The 23,485-nt window shown below is 59.0% G+C and overlaps 3 protein-coding genes across 15 annotated transcripts in view; 1 reads left to right on the top strand and 2 right to left on the bottom strand.

Moving 5' to 3' along the window:
* EXD3 (exonuclease 3'-5' domain containing 3) overlaps window positions 1–223 on the bottom strand; it is a 117,289-nt gene extending 117,066 nt beyond the window's left edge. The window contains exon 1 of the mRNA XM_030919494.1: window positions 199–223. The gene's annotated coding sequence lies outside the window, so the exon portion shown is untranslated. The remainder of the gene's footprint in view (window positions 1–198) is intronic.
* NOXA1 (NADPH oxidase activator 1) lies at window positions 30–11,319 on the top strand. Of its 11 annotated transcripts, none has more exons than XM_030919497.1 (14): window positions 31–424; window positions 2,890–2,972; window positions 4,567–4,675; window positions 5,440–5,574; window positions 5,833–5,940; window positions 7,267–7,326; window positions 7,557–7,582; window positions 7,717–8,085; window positions 9,530–9,575; window positions 9,680–9,738; window positions 9,861–10,082; window positions 10,253–10,367; window positions 10,462–10,576; window positions 10,731–11,319. In XM_030919497.1, the coding sequence occupies exons 1-14, from the start codon at window positions 248–250 to the stop codon at window positions 10,865–10,867; spliced, it is 1,761 nt and encodes a 586-aa protein (XP_030775357.1). In that variant the 5' UTR covers window positions 31–247; the 3' UTR covers window positions 10,868–11,319. The 11 variants fall into 11 exon arrangements, 10 of the variants coding, with proteins under 10 accessions (XP_030775363.1, XP_030775357.1, XP_010370941.1 ...); XM_030919502.1 differs by having other exon boundaries at window positions 35–424; window positions 7,717–7,780; window positions 9,928–10,082; window positions 10,731–11,316; XM_030919501.1 differs by having other exon boundaries at window positions 36–424; window positions 7,717–7,855; window positions 9,928–10,082; window positions 10,731–11,316.
* Window positions 10,871–16,519, bottom strand: ENTPD8 (ectonucleoside triphosphate diphosphohydrolase 8). Of its 3 annotated transcripts, none has more exons than XM_030919504.1 (10): window positions 16,343–16,518; window positions 14,680–14,825; window positions 14,487–14,604; window positions 13,755–13,905; window positions 13,465–13,624; window positions 13,117–13,347; window positions 12,494–12,757; window positions 12,196–12,310; window positions 11,693–11,827; window positions 10,871–11,589 (listed from the first exon to the last, which is right to left on the bottom strand). In XM_030919504.1, exons 2-10 carry the CDS (start codon window positions 14,803–14,805, stop codon window positions 11,330–11,332), a joined length of 1,560 nt encoding a protein of 519 aa, XP_030775364.1. In that variant the 5' UTR covers window positions 14,806–14,825; window positions 16,343–16,518; the 3' UTR covers window positions 10,871–11,329. The 3 variants fall into 3 exon arrangements, with proteins under 3 accessions (XP_030775364.1, XP_010370943.1, XP_030775365.1); XM_010372641.2 differs by having other exon boundaries at window positions 12,200–12,310; window positions 16,343–16,516; XM_030919505.1 differs by lacking the exon at window positions 12,494–12,757 and having other exon boundaries at window positions 16,343–16,519.
* Between the last annotated feature and the right edge of the window lie 6,966 nt (window positions 16,520–23,485).

Genomic DNA, 23,485 nt, shown 5'->3' with positions numbered 1-23,485 from the left:
AGGGCTGGAGGGAGTGGCCGTTTCAGGCGGGGGCGTGGTCAGGAGGTCCCGGGCGGGGGCGGGGCCCTACCGGGGAGGAGCGGGCGCCTGCCGCCAGGGGGCGCCGTGGGGCAGCGGGGTTGCACCTGGCGCGAGGCTGTCGCTCGTCTGCCCGCCTCCCAGGCCCCGCAGCCCCGCGCCGCCTCCCGGCCCCGGTACCTGCCCCTCCGCGGGATCCCAGCTCCTCCTCGAGCAGCCACGGGCCGCCATGGCCTCTCTGGGGGACCTGGTGCGCGCCTGGCACCTGGGCGCGCAGGCCGTGGATCGCGGGGACTGGGCCAGCGCCTTGCACCTCTTCTTGGGCGTCCCGGCGCCGCCCGCCAGGCTGTGCTTCAACGCGGGCTGCGTGCACCTGCTGGCCGGGGACGCCGAGGCCGCGCTGCGGGTGAGCGGGGCGTGGGGAGGCCGGTGCGGACGATGCCTCCGCCTCGAGCCCTTGGGGAGGGCCCTGCGCCCCTCCCCGATGGTGACGGGGTCGTCCTGCCGCCCCCGACCCAGCGAAGGCCCCGGCAGGTGGGAGCCGAGCAGTGGGGGCCGCACCTGAGCTGAGCGAGGCCGGGCTGGGGGGCGCGGCGGTTACTGGCAGAGGCCCGGGCCCGAGGGTGACTCACACCGGGAAGGAGGAAGCTGCTGGGCTGGGTCAGGCCCGAGGGGCCGCCCTGCCGCAAGGGGAAAGCGTTGCACCTGTGGTCATGGCCAGGAGACCGGGTCAGTCTCCTCCTCTGAGCACTCAGCCGTCCCCCAGCCCACTCCCTGAAACAGCCAGGAGTCCAGGGTGTCCGGGTGCAGCGGCCAAGGCCCTGCAAGGAGTCCGCTGCCCTTCCTGCGCCCGCCCCCGTTCCGAGGCCGCCTGTACCTGCGCATTCCAAACACCAGCGCTGCCCCCACGCTCAGTCCCAAGCACCCTGCAGAAGCAGGCAGGTGCCCACGGTTATTGAAGGCTTGGTGACGCAGCGATGAAAAGGAGAGGGAACTTCGCTCTGTGAGAGGGTCTCCACGCCCCTGACTCGCAAAATATCCCCCTTGGAGGAGACTGGGCAAAGCGCATGAGACTCCCCTCTCTTGTGTCTTAAAGCTGCGTACAAATTTACAGTCACCTTTACAATGATTTCATTTTTTTTGTTTCAAAGATGGAGTCTTGTTCTGTCGCCCAGGCTGACTCGAGTGCAGTGGCGCGATCTCGGCTCACTGCAACCTCTGCCTCCGGATTTCAAGCAATTCTGCCTCAGCCTCCCTAGTAGCTGGGATTAGGGGCGCCCAGCACCCTGCCCGGCTAATTTTGTATTTTTAGTAGAGACGGGTTTCACCATGTTGGTGAGGCTGGTCTTGAACTCCTGACCTCAGGTGATCTACCCGCCTTGGCCTCCCAAAGTTGGTGGGATTACAAACGTGAGCCACGCTGCCCCACCCACAATGATTTCATTTTAAAATGTTATCCAAGAAAGGGAATGTAATCATTAGACACCAGGTGGTTCAGCAACAAATCCTATGTTTGGGGCTAACCCAGTCACCTCATGCTCATATGCTTGGTTTCACTACAGAGAGAGGACACGGTGAAAGTCAATACAGCTAATCACAGCATATGCTATTAGGAATATAGGAACTTAGGAAAGAGGATGGAACAGCTATGATTCATAAAACCGATCATCTGAGGGGCAGGCCAGGGTACAGAGGGTGTTGCTGGAACTGCTGTCTCTTGGTAGGAGCCTTGCGTGATGCTTGGGGAAGACAGGTGGGTTCTGCCGGCCCTGAGCAGCCACCCCACATCAGGGCTGCGTGCCTGTGCTCAGCCGCCACACTTCACACCTGTGTGAACTTGGTTCAGCGAGAAGACCCCGCTCAGCCAGATTTGTGAAAGAGAGGCCATAGCACCCTTCCTGTCACACACATTTAACTGATGGCCACAGTCCCTGTTCAGAACATTCTATGTGCTTTCTGAGTCTGGTTTAAGGAAGAGCTGTGCTTTACACACAGATAAACCCATGTGTCATTTTGCATGAACTATCCAAAAAGGATTTTTATTTTATGTTTTGAGACAGAATCTTGCTCTGTCTTGCAGGCTGGAGTGCAGTGGCATGATCTCAGCTCATTGCAACATCCGCCTCCCTGGTTTAAGCGATTCTGCTGCCTCCGCCTCCCGAGTAGCTGGGACTACAAGTGTGTACCGCCATGCCCAGCTCATTTTTGTATTTTTAGTAGAGACAAGTTTTCACCATGTCGGCCAGGCTGGTCTCGAACTCCTAACCTCATGATCCACCTGCCTCGGGCTCCCAAAGTGCTAGGATTACAGGTGTGGGCTAACATGCCCGGCCTGTAATGCAGTTCTTTAACTGGTGACTCTGAGATCTGGGCTGTGTTATCTCATCTCCAGTATGTGACAGCCAAGGTTGCCTGAGGTCAGGAGTTCGAGAATCTCTTGAACCCAGAGGTGGAGGCAGCAGTGAGCCGAGATCGAGCCGCTGCACTCCAGCCTGGGTGACAGAGCGAGACCCCGTCTCAAAAAAAAAAAGATTTTTAAAAGACAAAAGTCTCGTATAACCCCACCCCCCGAGGTAACTATTATTAACACACTGGAACACTTTTTTCCAGCCTCTGTCCTTGTGCTCACGGTAAACAAATCAGTTTTAGCAGCACCTCAGTGGGCTTTGCACCCTGGACGGGTTGGGGTTGGGTGGGCTGTGGCAGCCTGAGTGGCAACAGCCCTGCCTAGGCAGGAGCCTCCAAAGGTCCCTGGACAGGAGCAGGAGGGGCTGATGGGATTCTGTGGCCCTGGCACCGATCACACCGTATCTGTGATGCTGTGTGACCAGGTTACGGACCTTGGCATCCCGTGGGCATTTTTGTCCCCAGGCATTTGACCAAGCCGTGACCAAGGACACCTGCATGGCGGTTGGCTTCTTCCAGCGAGGAGTGGCCAACTTCCAGCTGGCGAGGTGAGTACAGGGGTGCCTTGTTCCTCCTCTGACGGCCCTTTGTCTCCCTGCAGAGTCTACTCCTGCACTCCCCCCCCCTCCACCTGCTCCCTCCTCTTGCCTACCACCTCCTCCATGGTTCCTGGCTCCAGGGAAACCTGGGCAGAGACTGTGGCCCTCACCTCTGCTGAACACCACCCTTGAACACAGGTGGTCGGGTCCTCACTGCTCACCTGGGCCCTCTGCACCATGTCCCTTCCTAAAGGAGGAATGAGGGAAGGGAGACCATCGGGACTGCAGGCCAGGCCCTGCCTCGGCCTCTCTGCCTGATGTTCAAAGACCCCATCCCAGGAGGGCAGGCTCTGTGGGGAAGTGGATCACAGTCCCGAAAGCCTTGCAATCCTGAATGTCAAAACCCCTGAAGTCTAAAATCCCAAAAAATATAATTCTAGAAAAAATAAAATTCTGTAAAAGATATTTATTTACTTTTTAAAAATTATTTTGAGGCAGAGTCTCACTCTGTCGCCCAGGCTGGAGTGCAGTGGCCGGATCTTGGCTCACTGCAAGCTCCACCTCCCGTGTTCAAGCGATTCTCCTGCCTCAGCCTCCCGGGTAGCTGGGACTACAGGTGCCCGCCACCACGCCCGGCTAATTTTTTGTATTTTTTTAGTAGAGACGGTGTTTCACCATGTTAGCCAGGATGGTCTTGATCTCCTGACCTCATGATCCGCCCGCCTCGGCCTCCCAAAGTGCTGGGATTACAGGCATGAGCCACCACACCCTGCCAACATACATATTTTTTCAAGCACAAATTCATGCACTCTAGCGACAGGTTCACGGGTGTGACAGCTACGAGCAGATGACAGTGCTCGTGAGGAGCTAAGTCAGAAGGGGGAAGACGTACGTGCATAGACTCTGGATGGTGATTGTGTGCACCTGGCTTTATCACTGGTCATCAAAACACCAAGATGAACAACCCGTCTTCTAACAAGATCCATCAAAGGCTTCAGGGGCCAGCATATATGCAGTCGCCCAGACAGCCAGGATCTCGAGATATTTTGCCTTTCAGAAAGGCAGGTGAACGCAAAAGCCATCTCTTCCTTGACTGAGGAGCCAGCATTCGGGATGATGGCTGTGGGACTCACTCTGCCTTTCTGGATGACCACCCAGACCCCTCTGGGGGCAGCCTCTCCTTCAGATGGGCACGGGAAGCCCGCCTGAAGGAGAAGCGTTTCCGGCAGGCGCTGGGGAGCTCCAGCAAGGCTTGGAAGGAGGCTCAGAGTTTGGAGGGGTTGCCCCCTTGGGGTGGGGGTCCTGCGAAGAGGAGGGGAAATAACCAGGGTGTTCTGCACAGTTCAGAAGAGAGGCTTGGGGGCAGGCAGGGGCCTAGGAAGCTGAGTGAGCTGGGAAAATGCTGGAGCCCCAGCACACATGTGCATGGACCCCTGGCCCACGTACCTAGACCTGAGTGTGGAGACAGGCACCGCACTGCCCTCCTTCAGGTCTCCTTGGAACCAGGTGTTGGGGGTCGCTGGAGCGGGGCTGGATGTGAAAACTGCCCAGCCCCAGCCCCGTCTCCGCCCTGTGCCACTGAGGGGACCCCGGCTGCCCACAGGTTCCAGGAGGCTCTGTCTGACTTCCGGCTGGCACTGGCACAGCTGAGGGGCCACGCTCTCATCGACTACACACAGCTGGGCCTGCGGTTCAAGCTGCAAGCCTGGGAGGTGAGGCTGGGCAGGGCTCACTGTGCTGCTGGCTATGGGGTGTCCATGGGTGACGGCACCGTCACAGGAGGGCCCTGTGGACTGGGGAGCGCCTCTGCCCGAAGCTCTTGGTGCCATGGAATCCCCTGGCCACTCCTTGACCCACAGGAGGTTCTGGTGGCAGTGGAGATGGAGGGACCATTTTGTGCCATTTCAGGCCACCAGGGGTGGCTCCACCCAGGAGGAGGGCAGAGGCGAAAGGCCGCTGGGTGGGCAGGGAGCAGGCAGGGGGTTGTGCCCACCCTCCACTGTGCCCCCAGCCCTTTCCTGGCTGCCTGGAACGTGTTGGCACTGAGGGAGGGGCACGGAGAGGGTCCCCCCACCAGACCCCGGTAACGCACTGCCCTGAAGCCTTCTGGGAATAGCATTGTCTTAGGATGGAAAGTTGGAAGGGAAAGCCCACCAGTGTGGGTCTGCAGCCAGGGTTAAAGTCAGGTGGGGGCCCGCCAGCCCAGGACACAGAATGGTGCAGGGGAGGGGCCGGGTAGGGGAACTGGGGGAGGGGACGGGTGGGGGGACCAGCGGAGGGGCCAGGTGGGAGGATTGGGAGAGGAGCCCAGTGGGAGGATGGGGGAGGGGCCGGTTAGGAGGATTGAGGGAGGAGCTGGGTGGAGGAATTGGGGGAGGGGCTGGGTGGGAGGATTGAGGGAGGAGCTGGGTGGGGAAACGGGGGAGAGTCTGGGTGGGGATTCAGGCCCCTGCCATCACCTTGGCCCCACTCCCAGGTGCTATACAATGTGGCATCAGCACAGTGCCAGCTGGGGCTCTGGACAGAGGCGGCCGGCAGCCTAAGGGAGGCCATGTCCAACTGGCCGGAGGGGTCCCTGAATAGCCTGGATTCAGCCCTGGACCAAGTGCAGGTGAGGAGTGCCAGCCCAGTCATGGTTTTGGGCTGGTGCCTACCACCGCCCCTCAAGACCAATTTCATTAGACGAACAAGCTTCTGGAGGGAGATGGCCCTAGTGCCCACTTTCAGGTGCCAGGTGGGGCTTCCTGTGGCCTGCGGGAAGGGGGCGGGGGGCTCAAGCAGCCTCTGCTGCTCCAAGGCGCAGGGGCTCTGCAGCTGCAGGCCTGGTTGGTCACTCCATCTGCATCTGCTGGATGCCCACCCCCTCCAGAGACAGGGCTCGCTGCTGCCACGGCAGGTTCCCAGGGGCGAGGTCTTCCGGCCCCACCGGCGGCATCTGGAGCACCTGGAGCCTGTGGATTTCCTGGGCAAGGCCAAGGTAAAGATGGGGGCAGCGTCCTGGGGCATTGCAGCCGGTGCTGAGCCCTCGAACTGTGTTCCCAGGGAAGGAGGGGTGTGCAGTCCAGGCCACCGTAAAGGCCAGGAGGGTAGAGAGTGGAGGGTAGACAGTGGGCCCACAGCCATCCTCAAACTGGCACCCAGGGCAAGGGACAGTGCCCCAAATGGGGCTGTCAACTTGGAGGCAGAGCCCACTAGAGCCAGCTGCATAGGAGGGGGCTCCAGCTCTCCCAACAAGGAAACTGCGGGTGCCACCCCCCACCCAGCCTGGGCCATGGCCACAGCCACAGCCTTGCAGCCTCCCAGGGTCCCTGCGTCTGTCTGCGTCCCTTCGTGCCTTTGTGTCTCCCTGTGTCCCTGCCACAGATAGCGAGGTCCCAGGGGGGTCCCTGTGTCCCTGCCACAGATAGCAAGGTCTCGCGGGGGTGGGGGCTGCAGTCCGATGATCTGGGCCGCGTCATGCCCACAGGGCCAGGCAACACCCCTAGACTCACAGGAATGGGGAGCTGCTCACCCCCAAAGGCAGGGGGTGAAACGTGGAGAAACTCCTGGTGGACGAAGACTGGGTCACCCTTGGCTGGCCACGCCCCTGAGTGACCACGCCCCCTGAGTGACCACGCCCCCTCAGTTGCCTGCACTGCTCCCGGGAGGCTGACCCCTGTGTGGCCCAGTGCAGCTGCCCAGCGCGGGAGGCCTAGGGGTGGGCGAAACCGGGCTCTGAGCTGTGTTAATGCATCAACTTAGAGTCCGCATATCACAGTAGAGGGCTGTTTATAAGAAACAAAAATGTTTTTAAAGTTGTGCTAAACGTGGGCGCAGTGGCTCAGGCCTGTAATCCCAGCACTTTGGGAGGCCAAGGCGGGCGGATCACAAGGACAGAAGATCGAGACCATCCTGGCTAACACGGTGAAACCCCGTCTCTACTAAAAATACAAAAAATTAGCTGGGCGTGGCGGCGACGCCTGTAGTCCCAGCTACTTGGGAGGCTGAGGCAGGAGAATGGCGTGAACCCGGGAGGCGGAGCTTGCAGTGAGCTGAGATCCGGCCACTGCACTCCAGCCCGGGCGACAGAGCGAGACTTCATCTCAAAAAAAAAAAAGGTTGTGCTAAAAGTAAGTTAATATTGCAGCAGATGTTTCCTTCCATCAGACATTTCCCTCCATGGTGGCAGACCAGGGCTGGGCGTGGGCAGCTGTCGCCCAGCCCCCCGGGACTTACAGCTGCCAGGTGCGATGGGGTGGGCTGCAGGGAGCAGACCCCACCAGGCCACTGATCCCTGACCCAGAGCCCCCACTGTCCCCACCAGGTGGTGGCCTCTGCCATCCCCGATGACCAGCGGTGCGGTGTCCGCCCTCAGCAGCCACAGGTGGGTGTGCGGCCCCTCAGGCCCCGCCTGGCCTCACCCAGCTTTGTGGGAAAAAAAACACTGCACAAGCTTGGAGCCCTCCTGGGGCCGCAAAGTCCCTCTGATGGGAGGTGTGAGGTGGCCATCCCATCCCTGTGTGAGACCTGGGGAAACCACTCTTCAAAGTTCGGGAGGAGGGAGGGCAGCCCCCGACCCTTTACCAGAGCGAGGTTGTTGCTTTGTATCCACAGGGACTGGGAGTGAACCTCGATGCCAGGTAGGAGGGGCCAGCTGGGCCCTGCGAGCACATCCCTTTCCTGCGGGCAGAGGCCCTCACCATGGGACCATTTGGGCCGGGCACAGGAGGGCACTCAGATGGGCCGGGCCTGAGAGCCTCCCTCCTCTTCCCAGGTCCCCAATCATGGACTCCCCAAGAGCTGGCACCCACCAGAGCCCCCTCGATGCAGAGACAGAGGTCGGTGCTGACCGCTGCACGTCGACCGCCTACCAGGAGCAGGTTCATAGGCCTGGGCCTCTTCCCCTGCTGGGGGTCGGTGCTTCTGCTGCCTCTGCGGACCGGGGACCACAGTGGAACCAACACGAGGGTGGAGGGAGCAGCTCACTGCGGGGTAGACGGGGCCAGGCTCACCCGTGGTCCTGGCCCAGCCCAGCCAGATGGAAGAGTGCCTGGCTGTGCCCGAGGCGAGAGGGCGCCGGCCATCAGGGCAGGAGAGAGGTGGTGTCTCTCTCCTGGAAAGAGGAGAGAGTGGAGACATCCAGGTAGCCCTGCAGGCCCTCAGCCCCCAGGACCACCTCAGGCTGGCCATGGCCCCTCCCCTCCCACTGGGGTGGGAGTGACCAGGAGTGATCCAGCTGGGGACAGGCAGGGGGCAGGACAGCTCTGGAGGGGCCCCAAGGCTCCCGCCCCCACATGGAGGCCCAGCAGCGACTCCATCTCCCCAGTCCTCCCAGACGCCCCTGGCACCTAGGGAGAGGCGGAGGAAGGCAGGAACCCAGCTGTGGCAGAAGGGTGGCAGCCGTGGGCGGGGGCTCTGCTGCAGGATTCAGGAGGCCCAGAGAAGGCACCTGCATTTCACGCTGGGCGCGTCTGAGGATGTGGTCAGGAAGCAGCCCGGCACTCTCTCTTTACGGATGCTCACTTCCAGCTTAACTGTGGCATCCTAGAGGCAAGGGCGCCCTCCAAGCTCTGCTTCACTCAATTCCCTCTGGGTCTGGAACTATTCACCCATTTCCCATGATGGGCCTTTAAGCCCTCATTCTTCCTAACCTAAGGCAATTTCAACCATCATGATAAATCTAGTAAGTTACAATTGAGGCCAGGGCACACCGGCTCATGTCCGTAATCCCAACACTGTGGGAGGCTGAGGTGGGAGGATCGCTTGAGCCTGGGAGGTGGAGGTAACGCACTGCAGTGAGCTATGACAGTGCCACTCCACTCTGGCCTGGGTGATACAGCAAGACCCTATCTCAAAAAAAAGAAAAGGAAAGAAAAGAAAAGGCTGGGCGCGGTGGCTCACGCTGTATTCCCAGCACTTTGGGAGGCCGAGGCGGGCAGATCACAAGGTAAGGAGATCGAGACCAGCCTGGCTAACACGGTGAAACCCCATCTCTACTAAAAATACAAAAAATTAGCCAGGCGTGGTGGCGGCCGCCTGTAGTCCCAACTACTCAGGAGGCTGAGGCAGGAGAATGGTGTGAATCCAGGAGGCGAAGCTTGCAGTGAGCTGAGATCGTGCCACTGCACTCCAGCCTGGGCGACAGCGAGATTCCATCTCAAACAACAACAACAACAACACCTGACCCTCAGGGTCCAGCCAGCACCAGGCTGTGACTTTGTGACTTACAGGCGGTGAACTCGTCCCCTCCTTGGTGCCCAACTCAGGGCGCACAGTTAATGTGCAGCCCACACAGAGGCCGGGGGCCAGGGACTGGGTCCTCAGCTTCCTGGGGTCACTGGGGAGCCCACCCACCTTGAGCTGCCACCTCGGTGGGCCTGGGGGTACGCGGTGCTCCCTCCTGGTGACAGGCAGCCTCTAGACCTGCAGGGACCCAGCCCCATCCTAAGGCAGCTGACTGTGGGCAGGCCGCCTACTGGGCGCTGGCCGGGCACACAGGCCACACCCTTGCCGTGGGCTCTGCTAGGACAGTACCGGCCTCCAGCACCTGACCACCCCGGCCCACCCACCCTGTGCTTCTCTTGCAGAGGCCCCAGGTGGAGCAAGTTGGCAAACAGGCTCCTCTCTCCCCAGGTATGGGGGTCCTCAGCAGTGGGGTCCCCGGGTGAGGGAGGAAGCTGCTGTCGCACAGGGCCCACTGTGGGAGTGGCTGTGTCAGTCCTTACTCTGTCCTGCAGGGCCGCCAGCAACGGGGGGGCCTGGCCCCGGCCCCTGTGAGGACCCCGCGGGTGCTGGGGTAAGAGGCTCCAGACCCTTCACCTGTCAGTCACCTGAGGGAGGCCGAGGCCAAACCCCATCCCTCAGAATCAAGGCTTGCAAGCCCCCCTCACCTGCCCAGTCTCTGCCCACACCCCTCAGGCTGAAGACGGCCCTGACCAGACCCTGGGCCTCAGTGGCCATCCCTCACCCTCCTGCCTGGCCCCAGGGAACAGGTGCGGGGGGCTCTGAGCCCCTGGTGACTGTCACTGTGCAGTGCGCCTTCACCGTGGCCCTGAGGGCACGAAGAGGAGCCGACTTGTCTAGCCTGCGGGCACTGCTGGGCCAGACCCTCCCTCACCAGGCCCAGCTTGGGCAACTCAGGTGGGCCAGAAAGCCCCTGCTGGCTGCGGCGGAGCTGGGCAGGGGTGGGGGTGGACTCTGCACTGGGCACCGCCCCGACTGAGGCAGCTGCTGGAAGAGGGGGTGGCAGAGGTCACCGTCCTCCCTGCAGGCCCCACCCTGAAGGCCCCCTCTGAGAAACCTCTTTGCAGTTACCAAGCCCCAGGTGAGGACGGGCAGTGGGTCCCCATCCCTGAGGAGGAGTCGCTGCAGAGGGCCTGGCTGGACGCGGCTGCCGCCCCCAGGGGGCTGCAGCTGCAGTGCAGGGTGAGCCGAGGGCAGGGCAGGGGCACCCTGAGGGGCAGTGGAGGCCCCTTCTCCCAGTGCCTGGCCCGACCTGCAGCCCACTCTCCTGCCACAGGGAGCTGGGGGCCGGCCGGTCCTCTACCAGGTGGTAGCGCGGTACGGCTACTCAGCCCAGGGGCCAGAGGACCTGGGCTTCCGACAGGGGGACACGGTGGACGTCCTGTGTGAAGGTAGGGTGGGCATGGCCCTTCCCAGGCAGCACTGGGGTGCCCGGGGTGTGGGGGGCTTACGGCTTGGCCTATGCCGTGAGCAGACGTGGCACCCAGAGGCGTCTGGGTGCCACGTCTGGGTAGCGCCCTGCAGAGCCCAACGTCCCCCTTGCAGTGGACGAGGCGTGGCTGGAGGGCCACTGTGACGGCCGCATCGGCATCTTCCCCAAGTGCTTCGTGGTCCCCGCCGGCCCTTGGATGTCAGGAGCCCCCGGCTGCCTGCCCCGATCCCAGCAGGGAGATCAGCCCTAGCAATGCTGTGTATATGATGCTTTTAATAAAAACAACTCTCACTGCAGTATAACTCTCCAAGTGGGAGGCTGGGCTGGCCCAGGAGAAGCCCCCAGGTCTGGACTCCTGCAGCGTCAGGCAGAGCGGGGATCCAGCTGAGGCAGCTCCCTCCCCTCTGCCCCTCTCCATCCTTCCTGAGGCCCTGTCAGGAGCAGGACCCCTGTGCCTCTGTGGTCTTGCCCCCTTTGCAGGCAGTATGTGGCCCTGCAGTCACACAGCTTGCAGACACCATGATTCCTGGCGGCCTGTGTGCAGAAGGCACCAAGGCCCTGGAAGCCCAGTGTGGGAGGGGGCGGGCGCCAGGGACGCCGGGAGGGGAGGCCATGCAGCTCTGTGGACAGCACCACCCCGAGGGTGCCCTGGAGGTGGCTGTCACCTGACCTTGGGCAGAGCCACAGAGCAAGGCCCCACAGGGCTCAGGGCTCAGGAAGGCTCTAGCATCTGGGACGCAGCTGCCTGTGGGCTCTGTGGGGGCCCACCTCCGCCTCCCACTAGTCCTGCAACCAGAAGAGCTGGACCAAGGCAGCCCCCACCACCGCCACCAGGGTCAGCACCATGAACACCACTTTGGCCACCCAGACGCCGTAGCTCACTGCCCACAACTGAGCCGGTGCGTCGGCGGGGATCATCCCGGTCAGGTTCAGCATGTAGCCCAGTGTCCAGCCAATGTCCACACCGCCCGCCTGCAGGACACACGGCTGCTCAGGGCTGCAGGGCAGCTACCCCAGGGCCACGACCCGCCCATGCCCACGACCCGCCCGCGCCCAGGGGAGGTAGTCACTTGACCTGCTTTCGGAACTCGAGACTGGGCCAGGTCTCCTCGCTGAACCTGTAGCCCTCGTGCAGGAGGGTGAGGATGTACAGGCCTGAGGCACAGTAGTCTGGCAGCCAGCGGTCCTGCCCAGGGTAGCTGGTCTCCACCTGGGGCCCAGGAGGCCAAGGCACCAGGTGAGGGCCCCCGATCCTCAGTCATGGGGGGCCTCCCCATCTGCCCTGGCCAACCTGACACCCAGACAACGAGAGGGTGCTGGGCAGTGGTAGAGAGCCCCTCCCTGGCCCCCACTGACCAGTTAAATGGTGCGGGCTGCTCTTGGCGGGCTAGAGACTGGGCCCAGCTGCAGCTGTGGCCACAGCCTCCTACCTGGAGCGGCACGGCCTAGAGCTGTCCTCTGCCCGTGCCTCCCCCGGCCCTGCCGGCCATGCTGCCCGGAATGAGGCTCCAGCATCCTGCCTGGGGCAGCCCTGCCCCCTCAGGGACCCTCGCTGCAGCCAGGGAACCCAGGGCTCACCCACCAGTTTCCAGGGCCTCTGGCAAAACTCCCAGATGGTGGTGTTGACCGTGCTCAGGGACTGCCCGGAGGTGAGGTTCAGGAAGTGGAAGGTGTGGTAGAAGTTGGAGAAGGCCTGGGCGAGAAGGAGGCGGCTGTGCTTCACTGTGGCTACGCTGGGTCAGATCCCCACCCCACCCGGGCTCCCAGAGCCCCCACGAGCCAGCCTGGGCCCCTCCTGGGCCTGCTGCAGTCAGATGGGCACCTGGGGCCCCACAATGAAGCCAGGACCCCTGGTGGGGGCGGCGTGGGAGCTCACGTAGAACTTGCCCTGCAGCGGGGGCTGGTAGATGCCGTCGAAGGCACAGTCCTCCTGGCCCTGGCAGCTGGAGAAGTTGAAAAGTTCCCGGATGGCTGAGACGCAGGCCCCAGGGTTGCCTGTCCCTTCGACTGTGAGGTTCTGGGGGAGGCTCAGGGGGGGTGTGGTGTGGACACAGGGTGACTCATACAGTGGGGCCAGGGCCAGTGTGGTCTGGTAGCCGCTGAGGTAGCATGGGTGACGGAGTAGGGCAGCCGGGCGGCTCTGCAGAGGGCAGGAAGGCCTGAGCACCAGCCCCACACCCGCAGCCCTGTGCACCCTGTGCACCCTTCCTGGGGCCGGATGACCCACGCCAGCTCCGCGTCCATAGCCCTGTGCACCCTCCCCATGGCCTGATGACCCACGCCAGCCCCGCGCCCATACCCTGTGCACCCTTCCTGGGCCCAGATGACCCATGCCAGCCCCGCGCCCATACCCTGTGCACCCTTCCTGGGGCTGGATGTCCCATGCCAGCCCCGTGCCCATAGCACTGTGCACCCTCCCTGGGGCTGGATGACCCATGCCAGCCCCATGTTCATAGCCCTGTTCCCACAGCCCCTGCACCCTCCCCAGGGCCAGCTGACCTGCACCAGACCCACAAGGAGCCTGCTCAGCATCTGGTCCCGCCCAAAGCAGAGGTAGCTGTGAGTGTAGACGCTGTAGTTGGAGCCGTAGAGGCGAAAATCGGCCTGGGTGCTCTTGTCCAAGATAGGGCCCCCAGGCACGAAGGTGATCTGGGTGGAGGCACCCCCCATGTCCAGGGCGCCCACCAGCGTCTCCTCCGGAGGCTGGATCCATTCTCCAGTGAAGGAGTACTGAGCACAGAAGGGGCCACTCAGCTCGGAGCAGCTCCCCAGACGCCGCCCTGGTCAGCCAGCCCCAGACACCGGCCCCTCACAGACCAGCCCCAACCCTCGGGCTGCTTGTGGCACCTTGACCAGCGTCCCCAAGCCGTAGTTGACAGTGATCCAACCAAAGGCACCTTCGTCCTGCCCAGCCAGGAGCTCAGCACCCCAAAAGTCCACGGGAGACCGGCCCAGGACCTGGGTGACTGCTGCAAAGATGTCCCGGGCCTGAGAGCTGTTCTTCTGCCTGGGCACAGAGGACCAGAGGCTGGAGCTGGCTGAAAGCCTGGGCCCGGCCCCACCCTGCCTGCCACGCTGGTTGAGACCATGGCTTCTGCAGCCATGCCCTGTGGGTGCCAAGGCCATGCCCGTCTCACCTGAGCAACCTCATGCCAGCCGTGGCCCCCAGGAACATGGGTGTTTTCCGATGCTGGGCCTCTGGGATCAGCACCAGGGCCTCCTCCAGGCAGCCCTGCAGGCTCTCACCAGCCTGTGCAGGGTTAGAAGTGTAGGAGGAGATTCCAGGCCCTGGAACAGCAGCCAGGGACAGAGCTCCAGACCCCACAGGCTGGCTGGGCTGAAAGGCAGCTCCCAAAGACGTGACCACCTCCTGACACCTGGTGTGGCCACCAGCCAAGGGCTGCGTGGAGCGCTCAGGCTAGAGGAAGCAGGAAGGACCCTAACCAGAGCCTCTGGAGAGGTGCGGCCCTGTCCAGACCTTGTTTTCAGACCTTCTAGAATGCTAAGAAATAAGGTGCTATTGTTTTAAGTCCCCAACTTGTGGTAATTTGTTACCAGAGCCCACAGGAAACAAATTTGGGGCCTCCTGTTTTCCCCTCTCAAGATCCTGGAGTGCAGGACCCCTGTGGCTACCAGCCTCGACCGCCAGCACCACATGGTGCCAGGGTGGGGAGCACCAGGGGCCAGAGAGGGTCAGGGCCGGAGGCAGCAGACGCTGGGCAGACCCAGGCCAGGCCATGAGAATCTGACTGCTCACCGGGACCTCAGCTGTCATTGAACCTCTCCAAACCCTCTCTGTGCATCTGGGAAATCCCAGCCAGGCAACAACAGGCAGATCCCAGCACCGGGCTGCAGAACTGCCCACTAACCTTCCACCTGGCAGGCCAGGGCCTGGCTGACCACACCAGTGCCATTCTCCTTGTCCGCCGGCCACTGATACAGGAACAGGGACGTGTGGGAGGAGCCCGCATCAAACACGATGCCAAACTGGGGAGACAGTGGGATAAGTGGGAGGCAATACCTGTGGACCGAGCCCGGCCTCCCCTGCCGGCGGGGACGCACCTTGATGTCTGTGGGCAGGAGCACGCTGGTGGCCTCCACCAGGAGGAGAATGAGTGCAGTGAGGCCCGAGACCCCCGAGGCCCCCAGTATGGCCAAGAAGACCTGCTCCTTCCGGGACAGCCCCATGGCGCAGGTGGTACTGGTTCCTGCGAGGGGACGGCCGTGGGCACCCAGGCTGCACTCGGTGTCCCCACCCCGCCCTCCAGAGGCAGGGGCTTCGCTCCCCGTCTCCCTGGAGACGCACCCCTGGAGAGCCACTGGCCTTAGAGGCATCCCTGGGGCTCAGACAGCCTCCAGTGGCCAAGGACCACTCCCTGGGAGCCACACCTGCCGGGGGTGCCACGGGCATCAGAGGGCCCTGTGGGAGGGGGTGGGGGGGCAGCAGGGACCTCATCGGGGGACACAGCCTCAGCAGGATCCAAGTAGCCCCCTCAGACCCCCTTGGATGGGACTGGCGGAGCTGCCCCCACCATGTGATGGGGTCACCCTGTGTCCCCACCCTTTGGTCCTGCCTGTCCTGTGCCAGTCTCCCCAGGAGCAGCTCCAGCCTGCACTGGGGCCCAGGGCTCTGCCTCCTCTCTACAGTCCCCACCCCAGGCTCTCCTAGGGTGGGGTTTCTCTCTGGAGCCCTGAGGGGGCTGCCTGGGGACTGTTGCCAAGGGGTGGCGGGTAAACCCAGGGCGAGGCCAGTCATCCTAGGAAGAAGTGAGGCTTCTTAATGACATCGGTTTCTCTGGAAATCCAGCCCAAGGCTTCTCTAATCGGACTCTGCACCTTCTTAGCTGGCGCCAGATGGCCCCTGGGAGGGAGGTGGACCCAGGAATGCCATCTGAGGGGCCTGGGTTTCTCTAGCCCTGTGGCCCAGGTGTCCACCTCCTCCTCTGCCCGGATGCCCAGCAAGGGGTCTCAGCCCTCAAACTACCCCAGCCTATCCTGTGCCACATATAGCCCCACTTCACACCACTGCCCAAAGGAGTGGTCAAAGCCAGAAACTCCCGCCAAGGTCCTGGCACCTGAGCCCCATGTGACTGTGTCCTGTCGTGTTCCCCCAGGACACGTTGCACCCACACGGAGTGGCAGGCGTGGGTGCTGCCCTGGTCCTGACCTCGGGCTCCTGGGCACATGGAAAGTGGGACACGCTGTGGGGTCCTCATGGAATTCTGTATGTCGGGGGGATATAAGCCCATTTTAAGGAGGATAGATGACAGAGGCTCAGAGAGGACAGGTGGCCGGTCCAGTCCAGACAGGGCCCAGCCTGTGTCCCCAACTGGCACCCAGGCCACAGGTCACCTCCTAGGGACAAACAGGTGACAGGGGCCAGGAACACAGGGACTCCACACCCTGATGTAGCCACCTGAGACCCACAGGCCTGAGCCTTCAGGAAGGCAAAGAGGATGGGGCAACCTCCCCCACACTCAAAAATCCCCCAGACCAGAACAGCCCCCCAGATCAGAACAGCCCCCTAGATGAGGACAGCCCCCTAGACCAGGTCAGCCCCGCAGACCAGGACCCCCCTCAGACAGACCAGTCCCTCAGACCAGGACAGCCCCCCAGACCAGGACAGCCCCCCAGACCAGGACACCCCTTCAGACAGAACAGCCCCCAGACCAGGACAGCCCCCCAGACCAGGGCAACCCCCCAGGACAGCCCCTTGGTCCCTCACCTGGGCTGGCTGCCCACTTCCCGGAGCAGAAAGGAGGAAGCTGTGCTCAGGCGTGTCTGTGTCCGGCGCACCTGGCGTCCAGCCTCTCCCTGCCCCTGGGTCCAGGACAGCTGGGGTGGGAGGGGCGGGACGGTGACGGCCTCGAGCGATACGCTGTGCACCTGGCTCCAGGGCCCACAGACTGAGGTCAGCGCCCAAGGTCGCCCCGCCCCCTCCACCCTCGGGTCCCCCGCCCAGGGTCTCCCCGCATCCCCCACGCGCGGGTCCGTCCCGGCGCCCAGGGTCGCCCCGCCGCCGGGGGGTGGGAGGCAGGAGAGGGAAGCAGAGGAGAAGCCTGGAGCTGCGAAGGGCAGAACTGCAGGACCCCGCCCCGCACCGCCGGCAGCCGCCCTCAGGGCCCCGGCCCGGACTTTGCCCCCTGCGCCGCCCGGCCCGGGCAGGTCGGAGTCAGGTGACCCCGAAGGTCCGGGCCCGGGGCGGGGAAGGGGCGTCTGCAGCCCCGCGGCGTCGGTCATTTCCCACTTGCAACCACTCCGCCCTTCCCGCTCGCCGCGGGTCCCGGGGCCGCTGCCCGGGGTAGGTCCGGGCCCGGCCTCTGAAGGGGCGTGGGGCGGGGCCGGGGCCGGGGCCGGGGCTGGGTGGGCCTGGGCCGGGGCCGGGGCTGGGTGGGCCTGGGCCGGGGCCGAAGATGGACCCAGTAGGGGTCCGGCTGGGACAGGGCCGGGGCGGGGGCGGGCGCAGGGGAGGGCGCAGGGCGGGGCAGGCTGGGGCTGGGGGTGTTGGGGGGCGGGGAATAGGGTGGGGTGAGATGAATTCCTTTCTGTGTGAGATCCAAGAAGACCTCTTGGGGTGCCCAATCAGGACTGCCTTTTCTGGTAGCATATTTGGTGTCACGTTTGTGCATTTTTGTGCTTTTTCTTGGTGATTTCACTGTTCATAATGGCCTCTCAGCATAGTGCAGAAATGCAAGGAGGCTGAAATGCACCTTACAGAGAAAACACACATTGGATAAGCTTCATTCGTGCAAGAGTTAGTGCTGTTGGCCATGAGTTCAATGTTAGTGACACGATACATATTAAATAAGGTGTCCTTAAACAAAAATACACATAAAAGAAGGTTTTATTAATATATTGACCATTTGACAAAAACGTGACCAGAAGCTTGCAGGAACGTAACTTTGCATTTCCCTTAGGAGCAATAGTTTAGCATACTCACTAATTCAGTGTTTGCAGCAACTTTATACCACGTAGCTGCCATGGATAGTGATAATCAAACGTGTTTGTTGAGGATTTTTGCAGTTGTGTTCAACAAAGTTTCGTAGTTTTCTTTTTCAGTCCTGGTTTCTGTATGGGGATAATGCTGGGCTTATAAAATGAGTCTGGGAAGTTGTCCTTTTTTTTTTTTTTTTTTTTTTTTTGAGACGGAGTCTTGCTCTGTCCCCCAGGCTAGAGTGCAGTGGCGTGGTGTTGGCTCACTGCAACCTCTGCCTCCCAGGTTCAAGCGATTCTCCTGCCTCAGCCTCCCGACTAGCTGGGACTACAGGTGCCTGCCACCACGCCTGGCTAATTTTTTGTATTTTCAGTAGAGATGGGGGTTTCACCATGTTGGCCAGGATGGTGTCGAACTCCTGACCTTGTGATCCGCCCGCCTCGGCCTCCCAAAGTGCTGGAATTACAGGCGTTAGCCACTGCGCCCAGCCTGTTGTCCTTGTTTTATTTTGTGGAAGGGATTTGAAGAATTTGTATTAAATTTCTTCTTTAAATATTTTGTGTAATTTGTTCATAAAACCATCTGAGTCAGTACTTTCTTGTTTAGAAAAGTTTTAAAGTACAAATTTAGTTTCTTTAACAGTTAATAGGATTGTTCAAGTTGTTTGTTTAATGAGTTTTGGTAGTTTGTGGCTTTCAAGGAATTGGTCTATTTCATCTAAGTTGCTAAATTTATGTGAATACAATTATTCATAGTACTTCCTGGTTATCCTTTTAATGTCTGTAGGGTCTGTAGTGATAACCCTCCCATTCCTCATATTGGTAATTTTGCCCTCTCTCTCTCATCAGTGTTGCTAGCTAGAGGTCTATCCATTTTATTCATCATTTCAAAGAACCAGCTTTTTGTTTCATAGTTTTTGCTTTTTGGTTTTTGAATTATTTTAATGCTGTGCTTACATGTATTTCCTTTCTTCTGCTTGATTTGAGTTTATATTTCTCCTCCTTATCTGGTTTCTTAATGTAGAAGTTTAGATTATTGACTTGAACTTGTCTTTTTTCCTAAACATTTGTGCTATAAATTTCCCTTTAAGTGCTGTTTAGCTATCTCTCTCAATTTTTGATATGCTGTATTTTCATTTTATTCAGATGTATATATATATATATATATATATATATATTTTTTTTTTTTTTTTGGAAACAAAGTCTCACTCTGTTGCCCAGACTGGAGTGCAGTGGCACAATCTAGGCTCACTGCAACCTCCACCTCCTGGGTTCAGTTGTTTCTCCTGCCTCAGCCTCTGAGTAGCTCAGATTACGGGTGTGCACCACCACACCCAGCTAATTTTTTTGTATTTTTAATAGAGACGGGGTTTCACCAGGTTGGTCTGGAACACCTGACCTCAGGTGATCTGCCCACCTCAGCCTCCGAAAATGCTGGGATTACAGGTGTGAGCCACCGCGCCCAGCCAACTTTGATTGTTTTAAATTTGCTAAGGTTTTTTTGTTTTTGAACCACAGTCTGGTTGATCTTGGTGCTGCTCCATGTGCGTTTGAGAAGAATCTCGATGTTGCTGCTGGTGGGTGCAGTGTTCTCTAAATGTGCTTGTGTCTAGCTGGTATTATATAAATACATGTCGGGATTTATATCTTGCTGATTGTCCATTAGTTCTATTACTGAGAAGAATGCTGGTGTCATGAATGTGTTTACTTCTCCTTTCAATTCTGTCGTGTTTTGCTTCCAATATTTTATTTTATTTTTACTTTTAAATTTTATTTTTTGAGACAGAGTCTTGCTACAGCTTCCCGAGTAGCTGGGATTACAGGCATCCACCACCACGCCTGGGTAATTTTTGTAGTTTTAGTAGAGATGGGGTTTCACCACGTTGGCAAGGCTGGTCTCGAATTCCTGACATCAAGTAATCCGCCTGCCTCTGCCTTTCCAAGTACTGGGATTACAGGCGTTAGCCAACACACCCAGCCCACTTATTCTTTTAATCTCTTTTTGTTGTTCAGATGGGATAATCTCTGCTGATCTGTCTTCATATTTACTGACTCTTCCCTTTGCCATCTCCATTCTGCTATTGAGTCTGCTCAATGAAATTTGTTTGTTTTCTCAATTTTGGTTATTGTGTTTTTTGGTTCTAAAATTTTCATATGGTTCTATTTATTTGTTGAGACTCTTTTCTTCTTATTTATTTATTTTTTTTTGAGACAGCATCTCACTCTGTAATCCAGGCTAGAGTGCAGTGGCAGGATCACGGCTCACTGCAGCTGTGAGCTTCTGGGCTCAAACGATCCTCCCTCCTCAGCCTTCCCAGGAGCTGGGACCACAGGCATGTGCCACTGTGCCTGGCTGATTTTTGTTTTTTTAGTAGAAATGGGGTTTCACCATGTTGCCCAAGCTTCTCTCAAACTTCTGTGCTCAAGTAATCCATCTGCCTCGGCCTCTCAATGTGCTAGGATTCCAGGCATGAGCCACCGCACCCGGCCTTTGCTGAGACTTTCTATTCTAACATTTTAAGTGCTGATGATGGCTCAGTTGGGCACTACTATAATAGCTACTTTAAAGTCTTCAGGCCGGGCATGGTGGCTCACACCTGTAATCCCAGCACTTTGGGAGGCCAAGGCAGGAGGATCACTTGAGGCCAGGAGTTCAGGACCAGCCTGGCCATTCCCAGAACCACCACTGGGGGGCATATGTGCAGCTAGACCAGAGGGTGCCCCAAAATCTTGGAGAAAAACTGACCTTGGACCAACAGCCACTGAGGCTGAAACTAAAACAGCAACGTTCACTGTAGGATAAAAGGAAGACTCCCAGTCTCATATTAAGTAAGATTCAAAATATTACAAACCAGGCCAGGCACAGTGGCTCACGCCTGTAACCCCAGCACTTTGGGAGGCCAAGGCACGTGGATCACCTGAGGTCAGGAGTTCGAGACCAGCCTGGTCAACATGGTGAAACTCCCGTCTCTACTAAAAATACGAAAAATTAGCCAAGCATAGTGGCGGACGTCTGTAATCCCAGCTACTTGGGAGGCTGAAGTAGGAGAATTAATTGAACCCGGGAAGTGGAGGTTGCAGTCAGATGAGATTGCGCCACTGCACTCCAGCCTGGGCAACAGAAAGAGACTCTGTCTCAAAAAAAAAAAAAAAAAAAAAAAATTATAAACCAAAATTTCATTTCTGACCAAAGTTGTTTTTTAAAATTTTACTCATTGAAAATTTTTTTCTTGAGACAAGGTCTTGCTCTGTCACCCAGGATGGAGTGCAGTGGCATAATCTTAACTCACTGTAGCCTTGAATTCTTGGGCTCAAGTGATCCTCCTGCCTCAGCGTCCCAAGTAGCTGACACCACAGGCATGCACCACCACCATGCCCCATTAATTTAATTTTTTTGTAGAGACAGATTTTGGGGCACCCTCTGGTCTAGCCACACGTATGCCCCCCAGTGGTGGTTCTGGGAATGACCAAGGTTGGCTACTCAAGCCAGTTGTCTGGGTGAGTCAGACACACACACAGACACATTTCGCAGGAGCACCTGAGGGTTGGGGGGCGTTGGGGGTGGTGTTCGGGTACTTCTCAGCTCCCGGGCTCCCCAGACCTCCCTTCCCAGCCTTCAGGCTAGAAAGCAGGGGTGACAGAGCACACAGAGACATAGGAGATTCCACAGCGGAAGGGGAGCTGACCCGCCTGTGGGCAGGCACCAGGACAGGGGCAGGGAGTCACAGGGGCCATCTTGCCCCTTTCAGTGTCAGGTTGTATGTCTGCTCTCTCCTGCCCCCGCAGAGGCAATGCTAACAGCAGAGGTGTGACTGCCACAGCTCCCTCCACCACTGTGTCTCCATATTTATTCCTGCTCATGGGGGTTTTACCGTACAGACAGGAGTCACACCTGTGATTCTTGCCCTTAGAAGCTCCCGCATGCCAGCAGGAGGTCCCCACACAGCCCCCAGACCACACCCCAGGTCTCAAGGGTGGTCGCTCTGCTGGGTGCATGTCCGGCCACGGGGCCGCCCGGGGGGCTCCTTGGGGTTGTGTAGTGAGCGTGGATGTGCAGGCCTGGGCGTCTGCATTTGAGAGCAGGACCGGCTAGAGCAGGGCAGGCAGGTCGCCAGGGCAGGCGGGGGCCTCCTCCCGTGCCGTTCCTGGGTAGCCACAAGAGTGCGTCCAGGCAGGTGGCAGGCGACACTCCATATCCATGCGAAGCGTGATCTGGTCACTTGGAACAGCTGGACCACTTGCATCTTCCTCCTTAGCAATAAGCCTCATGAGCATCAGATCCTTCTGGGAAGGCCATCGTGCAATCAGGCCACACCCGGATTAGCAGGCATGGCACAGCGGGGCAGGAGACACCCTCAGAAAAGGTGCCAGGGGGTGGCTGGGGCTGGACGGACTTGTGCACTCATCAGTCACAATACTTCAAGAGCTGTTACCAGATTACCTTCGAAAAAAGGCTGTAACAGGCCAAGGCAGGAGATGCTTGAGGCCAGGAGTTTGAGACTAGCCTGGGCAACACAGTGAGACCCTGTCTCTACAAAACATAAAAGAATTAGCCAGGCGTGGTGATGCCTGTAGTCCCAGCTACTTGGGAGGCTGAGCGGATGGGAGAATCGCTTAAGCCCAGAAGGTCAAGGCAGCAGTGAGCCCCAGCCCGGGTGACAGAGCAAAACCCCGTCTCAAATTAGAAAAGGGGGTTACCTCGTCGCTTTCATTGGCCTTTCCATGATTCCTGATGGGATGAGGACTTTCTTCGTGGAATTACTGGCCAGTTTCCTGCTCTGTGAATGATCTCTCCACATCTCTGCTCGCTTTCCCCTATTGGCTTTTGTCATTTTCTTTAGCAATATATAAAAGCACTTTAAATCTTTTTTTTTTTTTTTTTTTTTTTTTTGAGACGGAGTCTGGCTCTGTCGCCCAGGCTGGGGTGCAGTGGCCGGATCTCAGCTCACTGCAAGCTCCGCCTCCCGGGTTCACGCCATTCTCCTGCCTCAGCCTCCCGAGTAGCTGGGACTACAGGCGCCCGCCACCTCGCCCGGCTAGGTTTTTGTATTTTTTAGTGGAGACGGGGTTTCACCGTATTAGCCAGCGTGGTCTCAATCTCCTGACCTCGTGATCCGCCTGTCTCGGCCTCCCAAAGTGCTGGGATTACAGGCTTGAGCCACTGCGCCCGGCCAGCACTTTAAATCTTAAGGACTTTAATCGCTCCCATGTATGGCAAATATTTCTTATTTCTTTCCCAACTATTTCTGGCAGCTGCTGCTGTTTTTGTATTTCAAGGGAGGCAAGGGCAGGTGCAGCAAAGTACCCAAGGTTGCCCTGGTCACCAGCCCCCTGGCCTGGCCCAGCCTGCCTCTGCGTGGGGCCACCTCCTTCCCCGTTGGCATTTCTGCGTCTGTGTCTGCTCCTGGGGCTGCTGGCTTCGATGTCTCTTCCTCCTTTCACTTCCCCCGGTGGTTATGGCATGAGGAATGGAACCTCATGGACCATATATAATATCCCCCAGGCCTTACTCGCTCCAGCAGACCCTACGGACCGGACTGTGTGGGACAGGCCGGCGGCCACAGCAGCCACCAGATGGGCTGGAACTGCAGGGTCCCTGTTAGGGCAGGGATGAGGGATTGTCTGGCTGCTCTGGGACTCTGAGCTCAGGTGACAGACGGACATGCCTTTGGAGCAGTGCAGTGTGTGGGCACGTGGCAACCTCGCGTGCTGTCCTACTTTGAGGAGCACCACCCTTGAGGCCTGCATGGCAGCATCAGCAGATTCCAGGCAGTGGCGACTTGTCTCATCAACTCTGCAGAAAGGAGACTCGAATCCCTCCATGATTTCATGATATGTCACTTTCAAATAGTATGGGCCACGGAATAACAGAAAGTCTATAGGCATTTGGTATTTACCTAAAACTTTATACATTCAAATTGGCACCAAAACCTGC

The sequence above is a fragment of the Rhinopithecus roxellana genome, chromosome 16, assembly GCF_007565055.1.
Source record: "Rhinopithecus roxellana isolate Shanxi Qingling chromosome 16, ASM756505v1, whole genome shotgun sequence".
Taxonomy (NCBI): domain Eukaryota; kingdom Metazoa; phylum Chordata; class Mammalia; order Primates; family Cercopithecidae; genus Rhinopithecus; species Rhinopithecus roxellana.
The sequence above is the reverse complement of the archived record's forward strand: the minus strand, read 5'-3'. Positions and strand labels throughout refer to the sequence as shown.

Coding starts and splice junctions, on each gene's coding strand:
- NOXA1 (XM_030919497.1), top strand. CDS start 248: ATGGCCTCTCTGGGGGACCTGGTGCGCGCCTGGCACCTGGGCGCGCAG. Junction 425..2,889: donor ACGCCGAGGCCGCGCTGCGG/GTGAGCGGGGCG, acceptor TTTTGTCCCCAG/GCATTTGACCAAGCCGTGAC. Junction 7,583..7,716: donor GGAGTGAACCTCGATGCCAG/GTAGGAGGGGCC, acceptor TCCTCTTCCCAG/GTCCCCAATCATGGACTCCC.
- ENTPD8 (XM_030919504.1), bottom strand. CDS start 14,805: ATGGGGCTGTCCCGGAAGGAGCAGGTCTTCTTGGCCATACTGGGGGCC. Junction 14,605..14,679: donor TCCTGCCCACAGACATCAAG/GTGCGTCCCCGC, acceptor CTGTCTCCCCAG/TTTGGCATCGTGTTTGATGC. Junction 12,758..13,116: donor TCCTTGTGGGTCTGGTGCAG/GTCAGCTGGCCC, acceptor TGCCCTCTGCAG/AGCCGCCCGGCTGCCCTACT.